General features: G+C 53.2%; 1 protein-coding gene across 2 annotated transcripts in view; it reads left to right on the forward strand.

Moving 5' to 3' along the window:
* MBTD1 (mbt domain containing 1) overlaps nucleotides 1-16467 on the forward strand; it is a 1097355-nt gene that overhangs the window by 620146 nt on the left and 460742 nt on the right. For both annotated transcript variants that reach the window (XM_078654423.1, XM_078654424.1), the window contains exon 13: nucleotides 16180-16262. In XM_078654423.1, coding sequence (XP_078510549.1) covers nucleotides 16180-16262 — 83 coding nt within the window. The remainder of the gene's footprint in view (nucleotides 1-16179; nucleotides 16263-16467) is intronic.

Genomic DNA, 16467 nt, shown 5'->3' on the forward strand with positions numbered 1-16467 from the left:
TCCTATGGAGGGAAATTAAGTTATCAATCAATCAATCATTTGTAAAGCGCACTACATACTCGCGAGGGTCTCCAGGTGCTGGGGGGGGGGGGCTACTGATCGAACAGCCAGGTCTTGAGTATCCTCCTGAAGGTCAGCAGGTCTTGCGTCTGTCGTACGCTCAGTGGAAGGGTGTTCCATGTCTTGGCGGCGAGGAGGGAGAAGGATCTCCCACTGGTGGTTGTTCTTCAGATGCGCGGGACGGTGGCGAGTGAGAGGTCGGCGGAGCGTAGCTGGCGGTTGGGGATGTAGAAGGAGAGCCGTCTGTTGAGGTAGGCTGGGCCAGTCTTTTTGAGTGCTTTGTTTGCGTGGCTGAGGAGCTTGAAGGATATCCTCTTGTTGATGGGGAGCCAGTGCAGGTTTCTCAGGTGGGGGTTGATGTGGCCGTGGCGTGGTACGTCGAGAATCCGTCGTGCCGAGGCGTTTTGGATGCGTTGCAGTCGTTTGATGAGCTTGGTCGGGGCTCCCGCGTAGAGGGCCTTTCCGTAGTGGAGTCTGCTGCTGACGAGGGCCTGGGTGACTGTCTTTCTTGTATATGTCGGGATCCATCTGTAGATCTTGTGGAGCATGCTGAGGGTGTTGAAGCAGGAGGAGGAGACAGTGTTGACTTGCTTGGTCATTGAGAGCATTGAGTCGAGGATGATTCACAGGTTGCGTGCGTGGTCGGTGGGTGTCGGGCTGCCCCCAGTGCCGTCGGCCACCAGGAGTCATCCTAGGCTGAAGGGTTGGAGCAGAGGATGAGGACCTCCGTCTTGTCCGAGTTCAGCTTCAGACGGCTGGTCTTCATCCAGTCGGCGACGGCCTTCATTCCTTTGTGGAGGTTGGCTTTGGCGGTGATGGGGTCCTTGGTGAGGGAGAGGATCAGCTGAGTGTTGTCACGTAGGAGATTGTGTTGAGGTCGTGCTGTCGGGCTATGTGTGCAAGCGGGGCCATGTAAATGTTAAACAGTGTCAGGCTGAGGGAGGATCCCTGGGGTACGCCACAGATGATCTCGGAGGCTTTGGAACGGAAGGGGGGGGAGGTGGACACTCTGGGTTCTGCCGGAGAGGAGGGAGGTGGTCCAATCCAGAGCCTTGCCTCGGATCCCTGCGGCATGGAGGCGTGCGCGAAGTGTGCAGTGGCAGACTGTGTCGTAGGCGGCAGAGAGGTCTAGGAGGATGAGTGCTGCGGTCTCGCCGTTGTCCAGCAGGGTCCTGATGTCGTCGGTGGCGGAGATGAGGGCAGTCTCTGTGCTGTGGTTGCTGCGGAACCCTGACTGGGAAGGGTCCAGGATTCTGTTTTCTTCGAGGTATCGGGTTAGCTGTCTGTTGACTGTTTTCTCGATGACCTTGGCCGTGAAGGGGAGCAGAGAGATGGGCCGGAAGTTCCTGAGGTCTCTTGGGTCTGCCTTAGGTTTTTTGAGTAGGGCGTTCATCTCGGCGTGTTTCCAGATCTCTGGTAGGGTGCAATGGAGCTGCTTGCTCTGTTGAAGACTTGGTGCGGGAATGGGTCTGTGCCCATGGTCTTGATGGTGTCATCGATGCTCACGGTGGCCCAGGCTAGCAGGGGGTCGTGGTCGATGGTGTACGGAGGGTCTGTTGTGTTGCTGTCTGTTGGGGCTGTGAGTGTTGAAGCTGTCGTGGATGTCTGCTATCTTGCGTTAGAAAAAGGTGGCGAGGGAGTCGCACAGTGCTTGCGACGGCGGGATGGTGTTGGAGCTGGGGTTGGAGAGTTCCTTCACGATGTTGAAGAGCTCCTTGCTATTGTGTGCGTTGTTGTCGAGGCAGTCTTTGAAGGAGGTACTCTTGGCCACCCTGATGAGGTGGTGGTGGTTGCAGATGGCGTCCTTGTGTGCTGCGTGGCTGTCTGGAGTTTGTTCACTGTGCCATTTCTTCTCTAGTTTCCGGCAGCCTTGCTAGGAGGCTAGGAGTTCTGGGGTGAACCACCTGGCCCTCTTGCTGGTGTCTCTGTGGGGGGGTTTCTTCAGCTGGTAGAGAATGTTGAAGCAGTCCTCGATCCAGCGTTTGAGGCTGTGGGCAGCGTCGTCGGTGTTGGAGGGTTCGGTGGGTGGGCTGAGCGAGTTTTGCGTGTAGTTGGTCTCAGGTGATTTTGCTCCAGCAGCGGCGGGGGATCTGTTGGGTGCGGTGGTGTGTGGTGGGTTTCTGGAAGGTGAAGTGGATGCAGCGTTGGTAGGTCCAGAGGAGTTCGGTGGTGTGGCTGATGGAGAAGTACGGGCTTGAGGAGAAGACTGGGTCGAGCGTGTGGCTGGCGGAGTGGGTGGGCGTTGTGACGAGTTTCTTTAGTCCAAGGTTGGCGAGGTTATCGATCAGGGTTGTGCAGTTGTCGTTGTTGTCGTTCTCAAGGTAAAAGTTCAGGTCTCCGAGAAATATGTAGTCTGTGGAGGTCAGGGTGTGCGTGCTGATCAAGATGGCGATGGAGTTGCTGAACTGGGGGCATGGTCCGGGGGGGGGGGGGGGGGTGGGTTGGTAGACGAGGGTGCCTCTGAGGGTGGAATTAGGGTATGTGTGGATCTGGAAATGCATGTGTTTGGCGGTGCTGAGCACGTTGTCGGTGCTAGTCGAGACCCTGATGCTGTTCTTGTGGACAATGGCGATTCCTCCTCCGACTCCGTATGTGCGGTCTCTGCGGGTGATTTTGTAACCGTCTGGGATGACTATGGCGATATCTGGTGCGGAGGAGTCGTTTAACCAGGTCTCTGTCAGGAAGATGTTGTGTTGAGCAGGTCCCAGAGCTCGAGGGCATGCTCGCGTGTGCGGAGCTGGTGTTCAGTAGTATGCATCGGAGATGGTTGGGGTCTTTCTTGGCGGGTGGTTCGTCTGCTCTGAGGCTGGTGTAGCTGCAGTTCCGGCAGGTGAAGGGGCCGTGTGTGCGTTTCGGGGCGGCCTTGAAGCAGGTGTGGCTCCGTCCGGAGTTGAGATCGTGCAGAGTGCTGGTGTCGTAGTGGTGGTGGTCATCGTGGCGGGTACGGGGGCCAGGGGTTTTGGCACTGGGTGCGGTCCAGGCGTGGACGGGCGCAGACAGGCACGCCTTAGGCACTCCTTCGGCGGCCGCGCAGTGGCTGGCATATATGGGGAGGTGGGAGGGAGGAGCAGCTGGGAGGTGGGGGCAGCGAATGGGCAGTGGGCAGTCAGGGGGCGGGGCCGCAGGGAACGCAGCGGCGAGGGCAGTGAGGGACACGAAGGTAACAGAAGGAAAAGGGGCACAAAATCGAGGATAAAGCGAGTCGCACTGAAGGCAAAAGGGCACAAAAAACGAGTGGCACGGAGGGCAGAAGGGCACAAAAAACAAGGGAAAACGAGTGGAACAGAGGGCAGAAAGGCACAAAAAACGAGGGAAAAACGAGTGGCACAGAGGGCAGAAGGGCACAAAAAAACGAGTGGAACAGAGGGCAGAAGGGCACAAAAAGTGAGGGAAAAACGAGTGGAACAGAGGGCAGAAAGGCACAAAAAACAAGAGAAAAACTAGTGGAACAGAGGGCAGAAAGGCACAAAAAACTAGGGAAAAACGAGTGGAACAGAGTGCAGAAAGGCACAAAAAACTAGGGAAAATCGAGTGGCACATTGGGCAGAAGGGCACAAAAAGACAAGTGGAACAGAGGCAGAACACAGAGTACAGAAATACAGGGGCAGCTAAGATTAGAAGGCAGAAGGGGCAGAGAGAGCACGGGAAAGCGAGGGGAACAGAGGGAAGAAAAAGGGGCACGGACCACGAACAGGCAGCGGGGGAAGACAGACAACAGCAGTCAGACACAACAATGAAAATACAGGCAATACAATAAAAGCAATAAAGCGAAGGATGAACAAACCTGCCTACCACTGGCCACCAGGGATGAGGCGCAGGTGGTAGCCTGCGGGTGGTGGAGGGCCTCGAACGTCCTCAGCAGCGCCAGGGAGACACAGGGGGTGCTGTGCAGAGCGGGAGCGACCTGCCTGGTGGGGTCAAGGGTCGCTTATTGGTTAACAGGTAAGTACTTTGTTGTGGGAGTTGATATTCTGGGGTTAGAACCAGGGTTCCCCCAGGGTCAAGGATGCACTCTCAAAACACCCTCAGCGGCACTAGGGTGGACGGATGCAGAGTACTGAGGCCCAATGTTATCCAATGGGAGAAAGCGGGTCTCCGGTTGGTGGCTGCTCACGAGCAGGCCACAAGGTTGTGGGAGCAAATCTGCTGGGGTTTAGCTCAGGACAATGGGGATCCAATTTAGCACCCAAGGTACACCCGCAGCAGCCCAGGGACAGCTGGGTGCAGGGTGTCAGTTTAGTGTCGGGTGCCCGGTTGATTTCAATGGGGATTCTCCGGTTTCAACAAAGACTGCAGGCTCGGGGACGAAGATCTTTTGGAGGTGGAGAGGTAAGTTGGGATGCCTGGGGATGCTGGGACATTGTCGGTTGGGCCACCCGAGGCCGTGGGACTTCGGATGCAAGGGTGTCTTTAGGCATTGGTTTTTCCTCACCAGCTCCAGTCGCGGTCAGGGGGATCTTCCAGAAAGAGGCTGCAGGCTTTGCTGGGAGATTCGAGGCAGGTCAAATATCACCAGATCTCAGGTCAGGATCGCCGGGGAGATCTACTCGTGGTGTTGGGCCACTCAAACTGAGGCCGTGGGCGTCTGGTGCAGAGTGGTGCAGATTCGTGGTTTTGCCATAGTTTGTGGGTGAGCAAATCCGGTGCTCACAGAAGAAAAAGTCTTCTTGCGGAAGGCAGGGCAGATCCTCGCGGTTCTTGATGTTGCTGGCTGCAGAGCACACTGGGATTTTGCTTCTGCAGGTTCGAGGTGGAGACAGGCCGGTAGGGCTGGGGCCAAGTCAGTGGGCGTCCTCCTCCTCCTCTTAGCTTTAGCACAGCTTCTTCAGTGCTTCATCTACCTTTCTTCATGGTTGGTTCTTGTCTGAGGAGGCAAGGTTCAGAGGTGCCCCTAAATACTAGATTTAGGGAAATTACAGGTAGGTATAGGTTGGGTCCAATGGGTCCTTTCCTTGGGGTGGGTACACCAACTATTATGCCACTCTCCAGTCGGAGGGGGTGTATGCCTCACTCTGGTTGGCTGGGTTTTGCCATCTGCAAAATGGCGAGTTGTGCTTCACCTCGCCACCCCCACCTGAGGGCCGGGGTTGGCAAAGGTGGGCTCCCCTTCCTTTCTCACTTAGTTTTCCCGCCGATTCTCGTGCCTAAAGCGGGGGTCAGAACCAGTAGGGGCCAGTTGTTGGAAGCTGCAAAAGGCCTGGGGAAGCTAACAAAGGTGGTAAGCCGTTGAAGCTTCCCCTCTGTGGACCCTGCCCATCCTTGGGGAGGAAGCTTGGCACCTCGTCCCAGGATATGCATTGTTTCAGACTCCCGAGAGGAGCAAGCTCTCGACCCAAGGATCCAGAAACATGTCTGGTGGTGGCAGCTGGCAAGCAGCCACTCAGCCTGGACACAAGTGTTAGGTCGTTTTTCACGGGGCATCTCTAAGATGCCCCACTGTGTGCGTTTTTCATTAAATCCCACACTGGCATTAGTTTGGGTTTAATGTGCTGAGACATTTGATACCAAACTTCCCAGTTTTCAGTAAAGCTGTTACGGTGCTGTGGATTTCGTAATGACAAACTCCCAGTACCATATACTTTTAATGGCATTACTGCACTTACAATGACTAAGAATTGGCTTAGACACTAGGGGTCAGGGATCATGCACCTGTACACTCACCACTGGTCTAGTGCACCCAGCTAGAGGGGTGGCTGTGGGTTGTAGGCACGGTACATAGGGATGTGGGCGATGTCGACTCTTCACTTTGTTCTGCACCAAAACACTCAGCTTTCAAAGGCAATGTGTGTGTAAAGTTACAAGGACTCTAAAGGTGGCACAATAAGTGCTGCAACCCTTAGAGGCCTTGCCTGGCCACAGTGCGTTTGGTACCCCTGGTACCATTTACAAGGGACTGACCTGTGGCCAAAGAGTGGCCAAAGAGTGCCAATGGGTTTTGTTTTCAATGCAGCTGTAGGGAAAGAACATCGGCCCTGGGTACCTGTTTGGCAGGAACCCAGGGCACACTCAGTCAAAGCACCTCAGCAGTTTAGCAAAAAGTGGGGCCAACCATGAAGGTTATCCTCTGCAGGTCTCTCAGGTGGGGTGTGATGTGGCTGCGGCGGGGGATGTCGAGGATCAGGCGTGCGGAGGCGTTCTGGATGTGTTGGAGCCGTTTCAGGTGTTTGGCCGGGGCTCCTGCGTAGAGTGCGTTTCCGTAGTCCAGTCTACTGCTGACGAGGGCCTGGGTGACCGTCCTTCTCGTTTCGGTGGGGATCCACTTGAAGATTCTGCGAAGCATGCGGAGGGTGTTGAAGCAGGAGGAGGAGACAGCGTTGACCTGCTTTGTCATGGAGAGGGTAGAGTCGAGGATGACCCATAGGTTGCGTGCGTGGTCGGTGGGTGTTGGGGGTGTTCCTAGTGCAGTCGGCCACCAGGAGCCATCCCAGGCCGAGGGGGTGGGTCCGAGGATGAGGACCTCCGTCTTGTCCGAGTTCAGCTTCAGTCAGCTGTTCCTCATCCAGTCAGCGACGGCCTTCATTCCTTCGCGGAGGTTGGTTTTGGCTTTGTGGGGATCCTTGATGAGGGAGAGGATCAGCTGGATGTCAGCGTAGGAGATGATGTTGAGGTGGTGCGACATGGGCGAGCAGTGCCATGTAGACGTTGAACAACGTTGGGCTGGGGATGATCCCGGTGGCTTCGGAGCGGAAGGCGGGGAGGTGGACGCTCTGTGTTCTGCTGGAGACGAAGGAGGTGGTCCAGTCCAGGGCCTTCTCTTGAATCCCAGCGTCATGGAGGCATGTTCGTAGTGTGCGGTGGCAGACCGTGTCGAAGGCGGCTGACAGGTCCAGGAGGATGAGGGCTGCGGTTTCTCCGTTGTCTAGCAGGGTCCTGATGTCATCGGTGGCGGCGATGAGGGCAGTTTCCGTGCTGTGGTTGCTGTGGAACCCGGACTGAGAAGGGTCCAGGATGCTGTTCTCCTCGAGGAAGCTGGTCAGTTGGTTGTTGACGGCCTTTTCGATGACTTTCGCCGGGAACGAGAGCAGGGAGATGTGCGGAAGTTCTTGAGGTACTTGGGGTCCGCCTTGGGTTTCTTGAGTAAGGCGTGCTTCCAATTCTCCGGGAAGGTCGCTGTCTTGAAGGAAATGTTGATGTTTTCCGGAGATGGGGTGCGATGGTGCTGCTGGCTTTGTTGAAGATGTGGTGTTGGCTGGGGTCTTCTGGGGATCCCGAGTGGATGGTGTTCATGATCTTGATGGTATTGTCATTCTTTTTTTTTTTTTTAAACAGATTTGATTGTTAAACACACAATAGATGCAGAGCCCTGCCATCCAGAGTCTACTGCCACAATCAATGTAACAACATCACAGTCAACAGTGTGCAAAGGGAGCAATACCACCCCCCAAAGAGGCTTAGCAAGAATAGGATACACAGCCCCCCCCTCCTTAGCACCCTCCCCCAACAACACCCCAACACCCCCCTAACTCCCCTCCCCCCCTTGCGCAGCCGCTGCCCCACCAGCAAATGAGACCAGAAGAAGCCATGAGCCATATGCACCTTACGCCAAAAGTGACATTGCACAGTCCAGCACATCAGGAAGTTGGAAGAGTGGCCTCTGCAGGAGGCGGGTCGAGGTCCAGACCCAGATAGTCAGCCCACCTTTTCCATATCTTGTAATGTTTGCAGGGGCACCCCCTGGCGACAAATATAGGCTGCTCCAGACCCATACTAAAGTCCAGGCCGTTCTTCCAGGCGGCAAGTGACGGGGCCTGGGGCGCCTTACATGCCCTCGCGATATCGCGCTTTGCCAACGTGAGACCCAGCAGCAGCAGGTGTCGCTTGTAACGGTTGCCCCCCACCCCAGCCATAACATGCAGCAGCGCCAGCTTAGGTTCTCTCTGGATCTCCCATGCCAAAACCTCCGCCAAGCAGCGGTGTACCCCCTCCCAGAACCTTCGCAGCGCTGGACATTCCCAGACCGTGTGCAGCAGTGTACCCTCCTCCGAGCCGCATCTGAGGCAGTCGGGCGACGCAACCATACCCGCCTTCCATAAGCACTGTCGAGTGTAATATGTGCGGTGTAAGTACCGGAACTGAATCAATCGGAGACGCGTGGAAATCGCCGCCCCTCTAGGGCTCTCTAGGGCCTCAACCCAATCTTCCTCGTCCAAATCACCGACGTCCCGTACCCAAGCACCTCTAAGACTGACCAAATCCGACGAACAGTGGCGCACCAGCATTTGATATATGCACGAAAGTTTCTTATCCGGCAGCTCTCCCATAAAGGGGCTGAACTCCGGAAGCTGTTCCAAGCCCGCCAGGGAGGGCGACAATGCGTGACGAAACTGGAGGTACCTGAAGAACTGGGAGCTGGGCATTCCAAATTCTCCCCGTAACTCCGTGAAAGATTTAAGGACGCATCCCGACAGTACATCCCCCAGGGTGGAGATGCCAATCGCATCCCACTCCCGTAATCCCTTCAGCGCAAGCAGCTGGGGCAATCGCCCATTGTTCCTTAAGGGGTCTCCTGGGTGAGCACGTTCCACCACCCCATTCTCCGCAGTGTCTCCATACATGAAAGACCACTTGCGTGGCCGCAGGAAGGGACCTCCGCCGTGGTGCTGAGTATAGCAAGGTGTGCAGAGAGGCCGTGCCCATCATTACCCTCTCCACGGCGTAGGCCGGATCCCCCCTATCCCCGTACCACCAGTCGTTCAGCACCAAGAGGTGCGCCGCTTGATAGTAGGAGAGCACGTCCGACGTGGCTAACCCCCCTGTGTAAGTAGAAAGGAAACATGTCCTCAGGGCCACCCGCGCAACACCCCCCTCCCACAGGAAGCTACTCAAGGCCGAATTGAGCTGTCGAAACCAGCGAGGCGGGATCGCGTGCGAGTGGTTCTGCAGCTGGTATGCCAGTCGAGGCAGCGCCACCATCTTAAAGATGTACAAAAGGGGGGTGGTGATGGACGGAGCATCTGAATCAATCAAACACTCACACCCAGTCAAAAGATCTGAGTTTAATCCATCACCGTTCTTTAACCCACTCTGCCACCCCAGTTCAGACATGGCTATATGCAAAAAGATGGCAGATCTGCCTTGTATTGACAATGGCATCTTCGTCCATATCCTAAGGTCCTCGCGCGTGCGATCCCACACCGGGGCAAGGTTGCGGTCACAGGACACCGCCGCGTCTTCCGTCAAATATACGCCTAGGTACTTCACCCCGTCTGAGGCCAGCTGCAGTCCCGACGCCCAGTCGCACACATCCTGGCCGCCGCCCAGCAACCACAAAGTAGACTTACCCGGATTCACGTACAAGCCAGGCGTTTCGCCAAAGATTTGTAGAATGCGCAGGAGTCGCAGCCCAGACCTGGCCAGGTCAGTAAGAAAGAACAGTACGTTGTCGGCGTACAGTGCGATTCTATCTTGAATAATCAACGGACCACCGAAAGCTTTTAAGCTGGGTATCTATACGAACCCACGCCGCAAGAGGCTCCATGGCGAGCGCAAACAAGTATGGGGAGAGGGGGCAACCCTGCCGCGTCCCCCGCAAGACCGGGAACGAACGGGAGGCCACCCCCCAATCCGCACCGACGCCGTGAGACCAGTATACAGCAACTAGACATACTTCAGGAACCGCGGGCCGAGGTTGAGGCGCCGCAACAGAGCAAATAAATACGTCCAATTCAAGGAGCCCTGTCCATGTCCGCCAGAAACAGCGCCGCCGGTTCCCCGATGCACCTCCAGGCAGACACCGCGACCTGGGCCCGTCGAATGTTATGACGAGTAGCCCGTTGTGGCATGAATCCCGCCTGGTCAGGGTGGACCAGGTCAGTGATGTATGGTTTAAGTCTCGTGGCCAGGGCCTTCGCAAGAATCTTCGCCTCCATATTCAACAGGGAGATTGGACGATACGACGCGTGGCTCTCCGTGGGCCGTTCTGGTTTCAGAAAAACTACGACCTCAGCATGTCGCCAGTCTGGCGGAAGCGCACCGTTCTTATACGCCTCCTCAACCACTGGCAGGAGGTGAGGGCCAAGCTGGACCATAAAGCGGCGGAATAATTTGCACGGATTCCCGTTGGGGCCCGGTGCTTTACCCGAATTAAGTTCACCCAATGCCGCTCCCAGCTCCTCGTGTGACAGGGGCTGATCCAAAATGTCCCTCACCTCATCCGAGACAGCTCTCGGGGGGAGATCGTCAATGAAGCGCTGAACAAAGTCAGCCGCCAGGCACTCACGGGGCGCGTATAGCCCTCGTAATACCCCGCAAAGCTCTCAGCTAGTTCCGCAGGCTCAAGGATGGGCACTCCCTCTGGGGAAGCAATCCGGGGTAGAGGTTGAGCATGTATGATGCCCTGACGGACGGTGCAGCATCTTACATGACTTGTCACCCCACTGGTAGATCCGACTACGGGTGGCAAGCCATGCCTGTCGCGCCTCATCCAGGAGGACCGTGGCATATTGCTGCTGCGCTAGAGCTAGCTGTCTCCGAGCCGGGCTGCCCCCGACCTCACGACTCCTGCGCTCCAAGGCCTCCAAGTCCGCCTCGCGCCGCACCAGATCTCTCCGTTTCTCCCGTCGGGCCGCTGCGCACCAGGAGATGTCCATGCCTCTCAATGTCTCAAGTTCGTTCAAGGATCCAGTTTTTTTTTTAGTTTTCTGCAGGGTCACTTGGAGGCCTGGAGGTCTTCGGTGAACCAGCTGGCTTTCTTGCTGGTGTGGGTGTTGGAGGGTTTCTTGAGGATGTTGGCGCAGTCGTTGATCCACTGTCAAGGGTTGCAAGTGGCGGTGTCTGAGTCGGTCGGGTCTGCGGGTGGGCTCATGGCGAGGGTGGTGGAAAGCTGGTGTTCGGTGACTTTCTTCCAGCAGCAGCTCGGAATCTGTTGGGTGCAGTGGTGAGTGGTGGGTGGTGAAGTGGATGCAGCGGTGATCAGTCCAGTGGAGCTCAGTGGAGTGGTTGAAGGAGACGTGGGAGCTTGCAGAAAAGATGGGGTCAAGTGTGTGGGCGGCGGAGTGGGTGGGTGTAGTGATGAGTTGTCTGAGTCCGAGGTTGGCGAGGTTGTCAATCAGGGTGGTAGAGTTGGTGTCGTTGTTGTTCTCGAGGTGGAAGTTCATGTCCCCGAGGAGGATGTAGTCCGTGGAGGCGAGGGCGTGTGTGCTGACTAGGTCGGTGATGGAGTCACTAAACTGTGCTCAGGGTCCGGGGGGTCTGTAGACGAGGGTTTCTCTGAGCATGGTGTTGGGATCAGTGTGAATCTGGAAGTCCAGATGTTCGGCGGTGCTGAGGGTGTCATCGGTTTTGGTTGAGACTTTGAAAGAGTTCCTGGGGAAGATGGCGATTCCTCCTCCTGCTCCATTGGTGCGATCCCTGCGGGTGATCTTATAGACTTCCAGGATGGATATGGCAATGTCTGGTGCAGAGGAGGGGTTCAGCCAGGTCTCCGTCAGGAAGGCGACGTCTGGGGTGTTGGATTCCAGTAGGTCCCAGAGTTCCACGGCGTGTTTGCGAGCGGAACAGGTGTTGAGAAGGAAGCTTCTGAGGTAGTTGGGTTCTTTGGTAGGTGGGTTGGCGGGACAGATGCTGGTGGAGCTGCAGTTCCAGCAGGAGAAGGGTCATTGGGTGCGCTTCGGGGCGGCCAGGCAGCAGGTGCGTGATCGTCCGGCGTTAAGTGCGTGGAGGGCGCTGGCCTCGCATACATCAGTCAACCCTGTAGCTGGGTGCCCTATGTCAGTGGTGAGGGTACAGGTGCATGCAACCTGTACCCCTACAGTACCCAGGTCCATTCCTGGACTCTGTGTGTAGTGCTGCCATTAAGAGTATATGGTGCTGGTAGTTTGTCATCACAAACTCCACAGCACCATACTGGCCACACTGAAGACTGGAAAGTTTGGTATCAAACTTCTCAGCACATTAAATCCACACTGATGCCAGTGTGGGATTTAATGTAAAATGCACCACAAGAGGGCATCTTAGAGATGCCCCCTGAAACTCGACAAACCTCCAGTGACCTGACTGAGTGGCTGCCTAGGCTGCCAACACTAGACATGTTTATGGACCCTTGGGTCGAGAGCTTGCCACTCTCGGGGGCCTGAAACAATGCACATCCTGGGACAAGGTACCAATCCTCCTCCCCCACAATGGGCAGGGTTCACGAAGGAGAAGCTTCAAAGGCATACCGCCTTTGTGATCCTCTCTAGACCACTTGCTGCTCTCAGCAACTGGTCCCCGCGGGTTCTACCCCCCACACACACTTTGGGCAGGAGAACTGGCATGAAAAACAAGTGAGGAAGAGAGGTGTGCCCACCTCTGCCAACTCCACCCCTAAGGTGGGGGAGGCGAGGTGAAGCACAACCTCGAGTCCCCGCCATCTTGAGAATGTGGGGACCTGGCCAACCAGGGACAGGCTCCTGCTCTCCTCCCACTGGAGAGTGGCAGAATAGGGGGTGTACCCACCCAAGGGCAGGGACCCATTCGTCCCTGCCCTTTACCCACCTGTAACGCCCCTAAATTTTGTTTCTAGGGGCGCTTTGAACCTTCTTTCCTCAGATCCAGCAACCACAAGAAAAAGAAGAGAAGAAAAAGGACAAGAAGCTGTGCAGAGCTAACAAGAGGACGAGGCCCACTGACTTGGCCCCAGCCCTACAGGCCTGTCTCCCCTCGTACCTGCTCGTGCAAAACCCCAGAGTGTCCAGCGGCCAGCAACCTCAAAAACCCCAGAGGACCAGCCTGCCTACACTTTCCAAGCTGTTTCTCCCGTGTACACCGGTCGTGTTTGAATTGCAGCTTCTGGTGCCAGCCAGGAACCGCAAATCCAGCCCACTCTGCCCCTGCTGAACCCGGCCGAGCTTGAGTGGAAAAACACCACGAGGAGGTCTCCCAGGTGATCCTGACCCGAGATCCCGTGAACCCTCCTCTGCCTCAAGCCTCCGGACGCCGCCTGCAGCCTCAATCCAGAGGACCCCCCTACCACGACTAGAGCAGGTAAGAAAATCTGACGTCCCAAGGCACCCCTGCACCTGACGCCCCACGGCCTTGTGTGCCCAACCCATCGGTGCCTAACCAACCCTCTACATCCCTACTTACCCCTTGAAGTGATGGTCGATCTTGGAAGATCCTCGTCCCCGAGCCTGCACTGTTGCTTTGTCCCGGAGAATCTCCATTGAAATCAACAGGGCACCTGACCTCAAAACAGCACCCTGCACCCGGCCGTCCTAGTGCCCCTGACGGTGCCCATTTTGTGCTAACCTGGTCCCCACCTTGCCCTGAGCTAAACCCTAGGAGATTTGCTTCCACAACCCCATGGCCTGCTTGCCAGCAGCCACCAACCGGAGTCCCCCTATCCTCCATAGGATAACATTGGGCCTCAACACTCTGCACCTGGCCGCCCAAGTGCCGCTGAGCGTGCAACAACAGGGCATCACTGACCCTGGGAGACCCCTTAGTCTAATCCCAGTACCCTAACTCCAAAGACCTATTACCTACCTGGAAACCGATAACCAATTTTTCCTCATAGAATAACATTGACGCCTTTTCTCCCAAAAAGTTTCGAAGTGTCGACTTTTGAAAACTGAGAATATTCCTTAAAAATCACCCGATTAACCAAAACGCATTTTCTCAACTGTATTCTGGAGATGTCCCAGTGCTGAATCTAGGTATCCTGTAGAACAACAAAGGTTTTGGATCCTACATCTACCCAACCCGGATCTCAACAACAAAGTAAACAGAGCAAGATGGCTGGATAGGGAAGGTTTATGTAATGAATTGCAGTGACGCAGTCAATATGTACTACGTAACCAAGGTCTTCTGTACCAAAACAAATTTATTAAATTTTTTAATCTGGTTTTTCAGATTTTTTTCAGAACACATGGGCAGACCAAAGACTGTCACGACAGTGAATACATGAATACAATATTTACATTTATACACACATACCAATATACATTATTTACAACGTGAAATAAGCACCATTAAATCAAGGCAATTATCATTGACACACCAAAAAAGCAGTAACGTGATTTAGTATTCAGACATTAGTTGCATTTATATACAGTGAAAAATTTTCATACAAAAAGCAAGGGTACAACCAGTCCATAGGGATGTGAAACCAAGGTACAGGCGGGGACAGATGGAGTAGTACGCCTGCCTGCCTGACACAACTGTGGTTCAATATTTGTATTGGGTTGCACCACTAGGGACCCAGGTGGTATGTCGTTTCTCTTCCTAGGTGCACCCTTTTGAATAACCACAGGGTGGAATCTAGGTATCCAGCACTGAGTAAGAAAAGCATTGTTAAAGTAACTTACCTGCTAAGTGAATTTCCTCCCATAGGATAATATTGGTGATTCTATGTGAAAAAGTTTCTAAGTGTCAACTTTTGAAATAGAATAATAATCTTTAATATTGTAATATTGTAATTGTACCTGTAACTAAAGCAAACTTTCTCAACTGTTTTCAGGAAATGTCCCAGTGCTGAATCTAGGATCCAGCCCTGTGTTAGCAAAAGTAACCTGAAAAGTAATTAATGGCATTTTACTTAAAAAGCCAACTCATTCGAATGTACTATACCTCCTAAGTGTTGCAAACTGCTTACTTAACCTGTAACCAAGATCAGTTTTGCAATTTTGAACTGTGTTCATACAAGTAATTTACTACTGCAAAGTGCCAGGCTTGCTTGGTTCTAGAAATAAAACGTCAGTATAATAAAACAATTGGCCTAGAGTTCTGTACTTGAGTGGGTGAATTAATTTGCTGACTGAGTGTGTACATCAAATGCTTAACACTGTCCTCTGATACTGCCTTACTACTCGACCAAGCTACCACTTTAGAGAGTAAGGTTCTATCTAACTTTAACCTCTGCCAAACCTCTGGATACCCTTGGACTCCATAAACACACTGTTCCTCACTTTGGTGGAGTATATATAGAACCAGGTTCTTACAAAGGGTGTCCCAAAAGGCTACCTGATCCTTATTGGGGATGTAGATGCTTCCAATGAGCATTGTCTGAAGGTCGAGGTGGCCCTCGAGGAGCACATACCCACCCTCTTTATCTATAGTTGTGCCTACTTCTTGAACAGGAATTCCGGGCCAAACACATAGCATGGAGCCTTGTGCATATGCAAGTAAATAGTGGCTTGAATAAGGCCCCTCTAACGTCTGCGCAAGCGCTCCTGTTTCTCCCCTTGTGGTGTGAGTCTCCTGTAAAGGGATCATCTGTGCCTGTTGGCGTTTGACATATGAATAGACCGCATAGTACTTTCTGGCAGTGCACATTCCTTGGATATTTTAGTTAGGAAAGCGAATATCAGCTATGGGAGCCATCGCACTAAGAGCGAACAGTATGCGAGGAAGGGACCACCAAGGGCAAGCTCCAAGACAACAGACCACATAGCCCACGCCTCATTGGATATATAAAACCCATCCGCCAAGGCCAATCGTGCATGTAAAGGGAAGGAAATAAGGGATACTGTGACAAATAAGGAAAAAACAAATGCTGAGTGCCTACCACAACTGACGTTTGATGCAAGTTACAACCATCAATCGTACATTTTCAGACTGCCTTATATGCATAAACAATATATGTAAAGTAGGCTTTTTGGTCCAGCCTGTCTAAACTATTCTGGTGAGGCTTTGTTAGTCACGTGTTGTCTAAGCCCAATGGGGTGTTCATTGTTCATCTAATGCTAATGGTTGTTTGGGCATATCCTTCTTCTTTCTTCCTTTATTGCATGGCTTTCATTGAGCTTCTGGGACTGCTTTACAACCACAGCCCTCTGTTGATTTCTGCTGGCATCTTCCTCACTGTAGTGTGCTAACCCTGCATACATTAGCACATTCAACCCAGACCTATTGACGTTTCCAATACTTATTTAGCTTGCATTTTAACAATTACCTGAAGACTTTTGCATAGGCACACAAATTACATTGAATTGATATTTTATTTCAATAATTATGTATTAAAGTTTATTCTAAATTCTTGTCTTAGCACTTCTAAAGTATCTTGTTTTATGAATGACCAAAACGTTACTAAATAAATACATTTAAAAAAAAGTCTACATTTAAGGTATTTTGAAGTCACATTGGTTGTGAAACAGTTAATATTCCTTTATAATGTTCTTATTTTGGTACTTTTTTGTGCAGGTTATGCAAAGCTACCATTCAAATGGTTTGACTACCTAAGGGAAACAGGCTCAATAGCAGCACCAGTGAAGTTATTTACTAAGGTATTGTAAAATACATGTTATAAAATGCATATTAGCTACATAACTTATGCAAATTATATATGTGCATATTTTGGCAGTGTGAAATCTTTCCTATACTATCATGCTGTTCATAGTTCTGCTATGAAGTTGATAGATGGGTTTGTGGTAGTACTTATAATTTTCTGTTGAGCAGTGATCCAGGTGGATTCATGTCACTCACTATGAT

The sequence above is a fragment of the Lissotriton helveticus genome, chromosome 7, assembly GCF_964261635.1.
Source record: "Lissotriton helveticus chromosome 7, aLisHel1.1, whole genome shotgun sequence".
Lineage (NCBI taxonomy): Eukaryota > Metazoa > Chordata > Amphibia > Caudata > Salamandridae > Lissotriton > Lissotriton helveticus.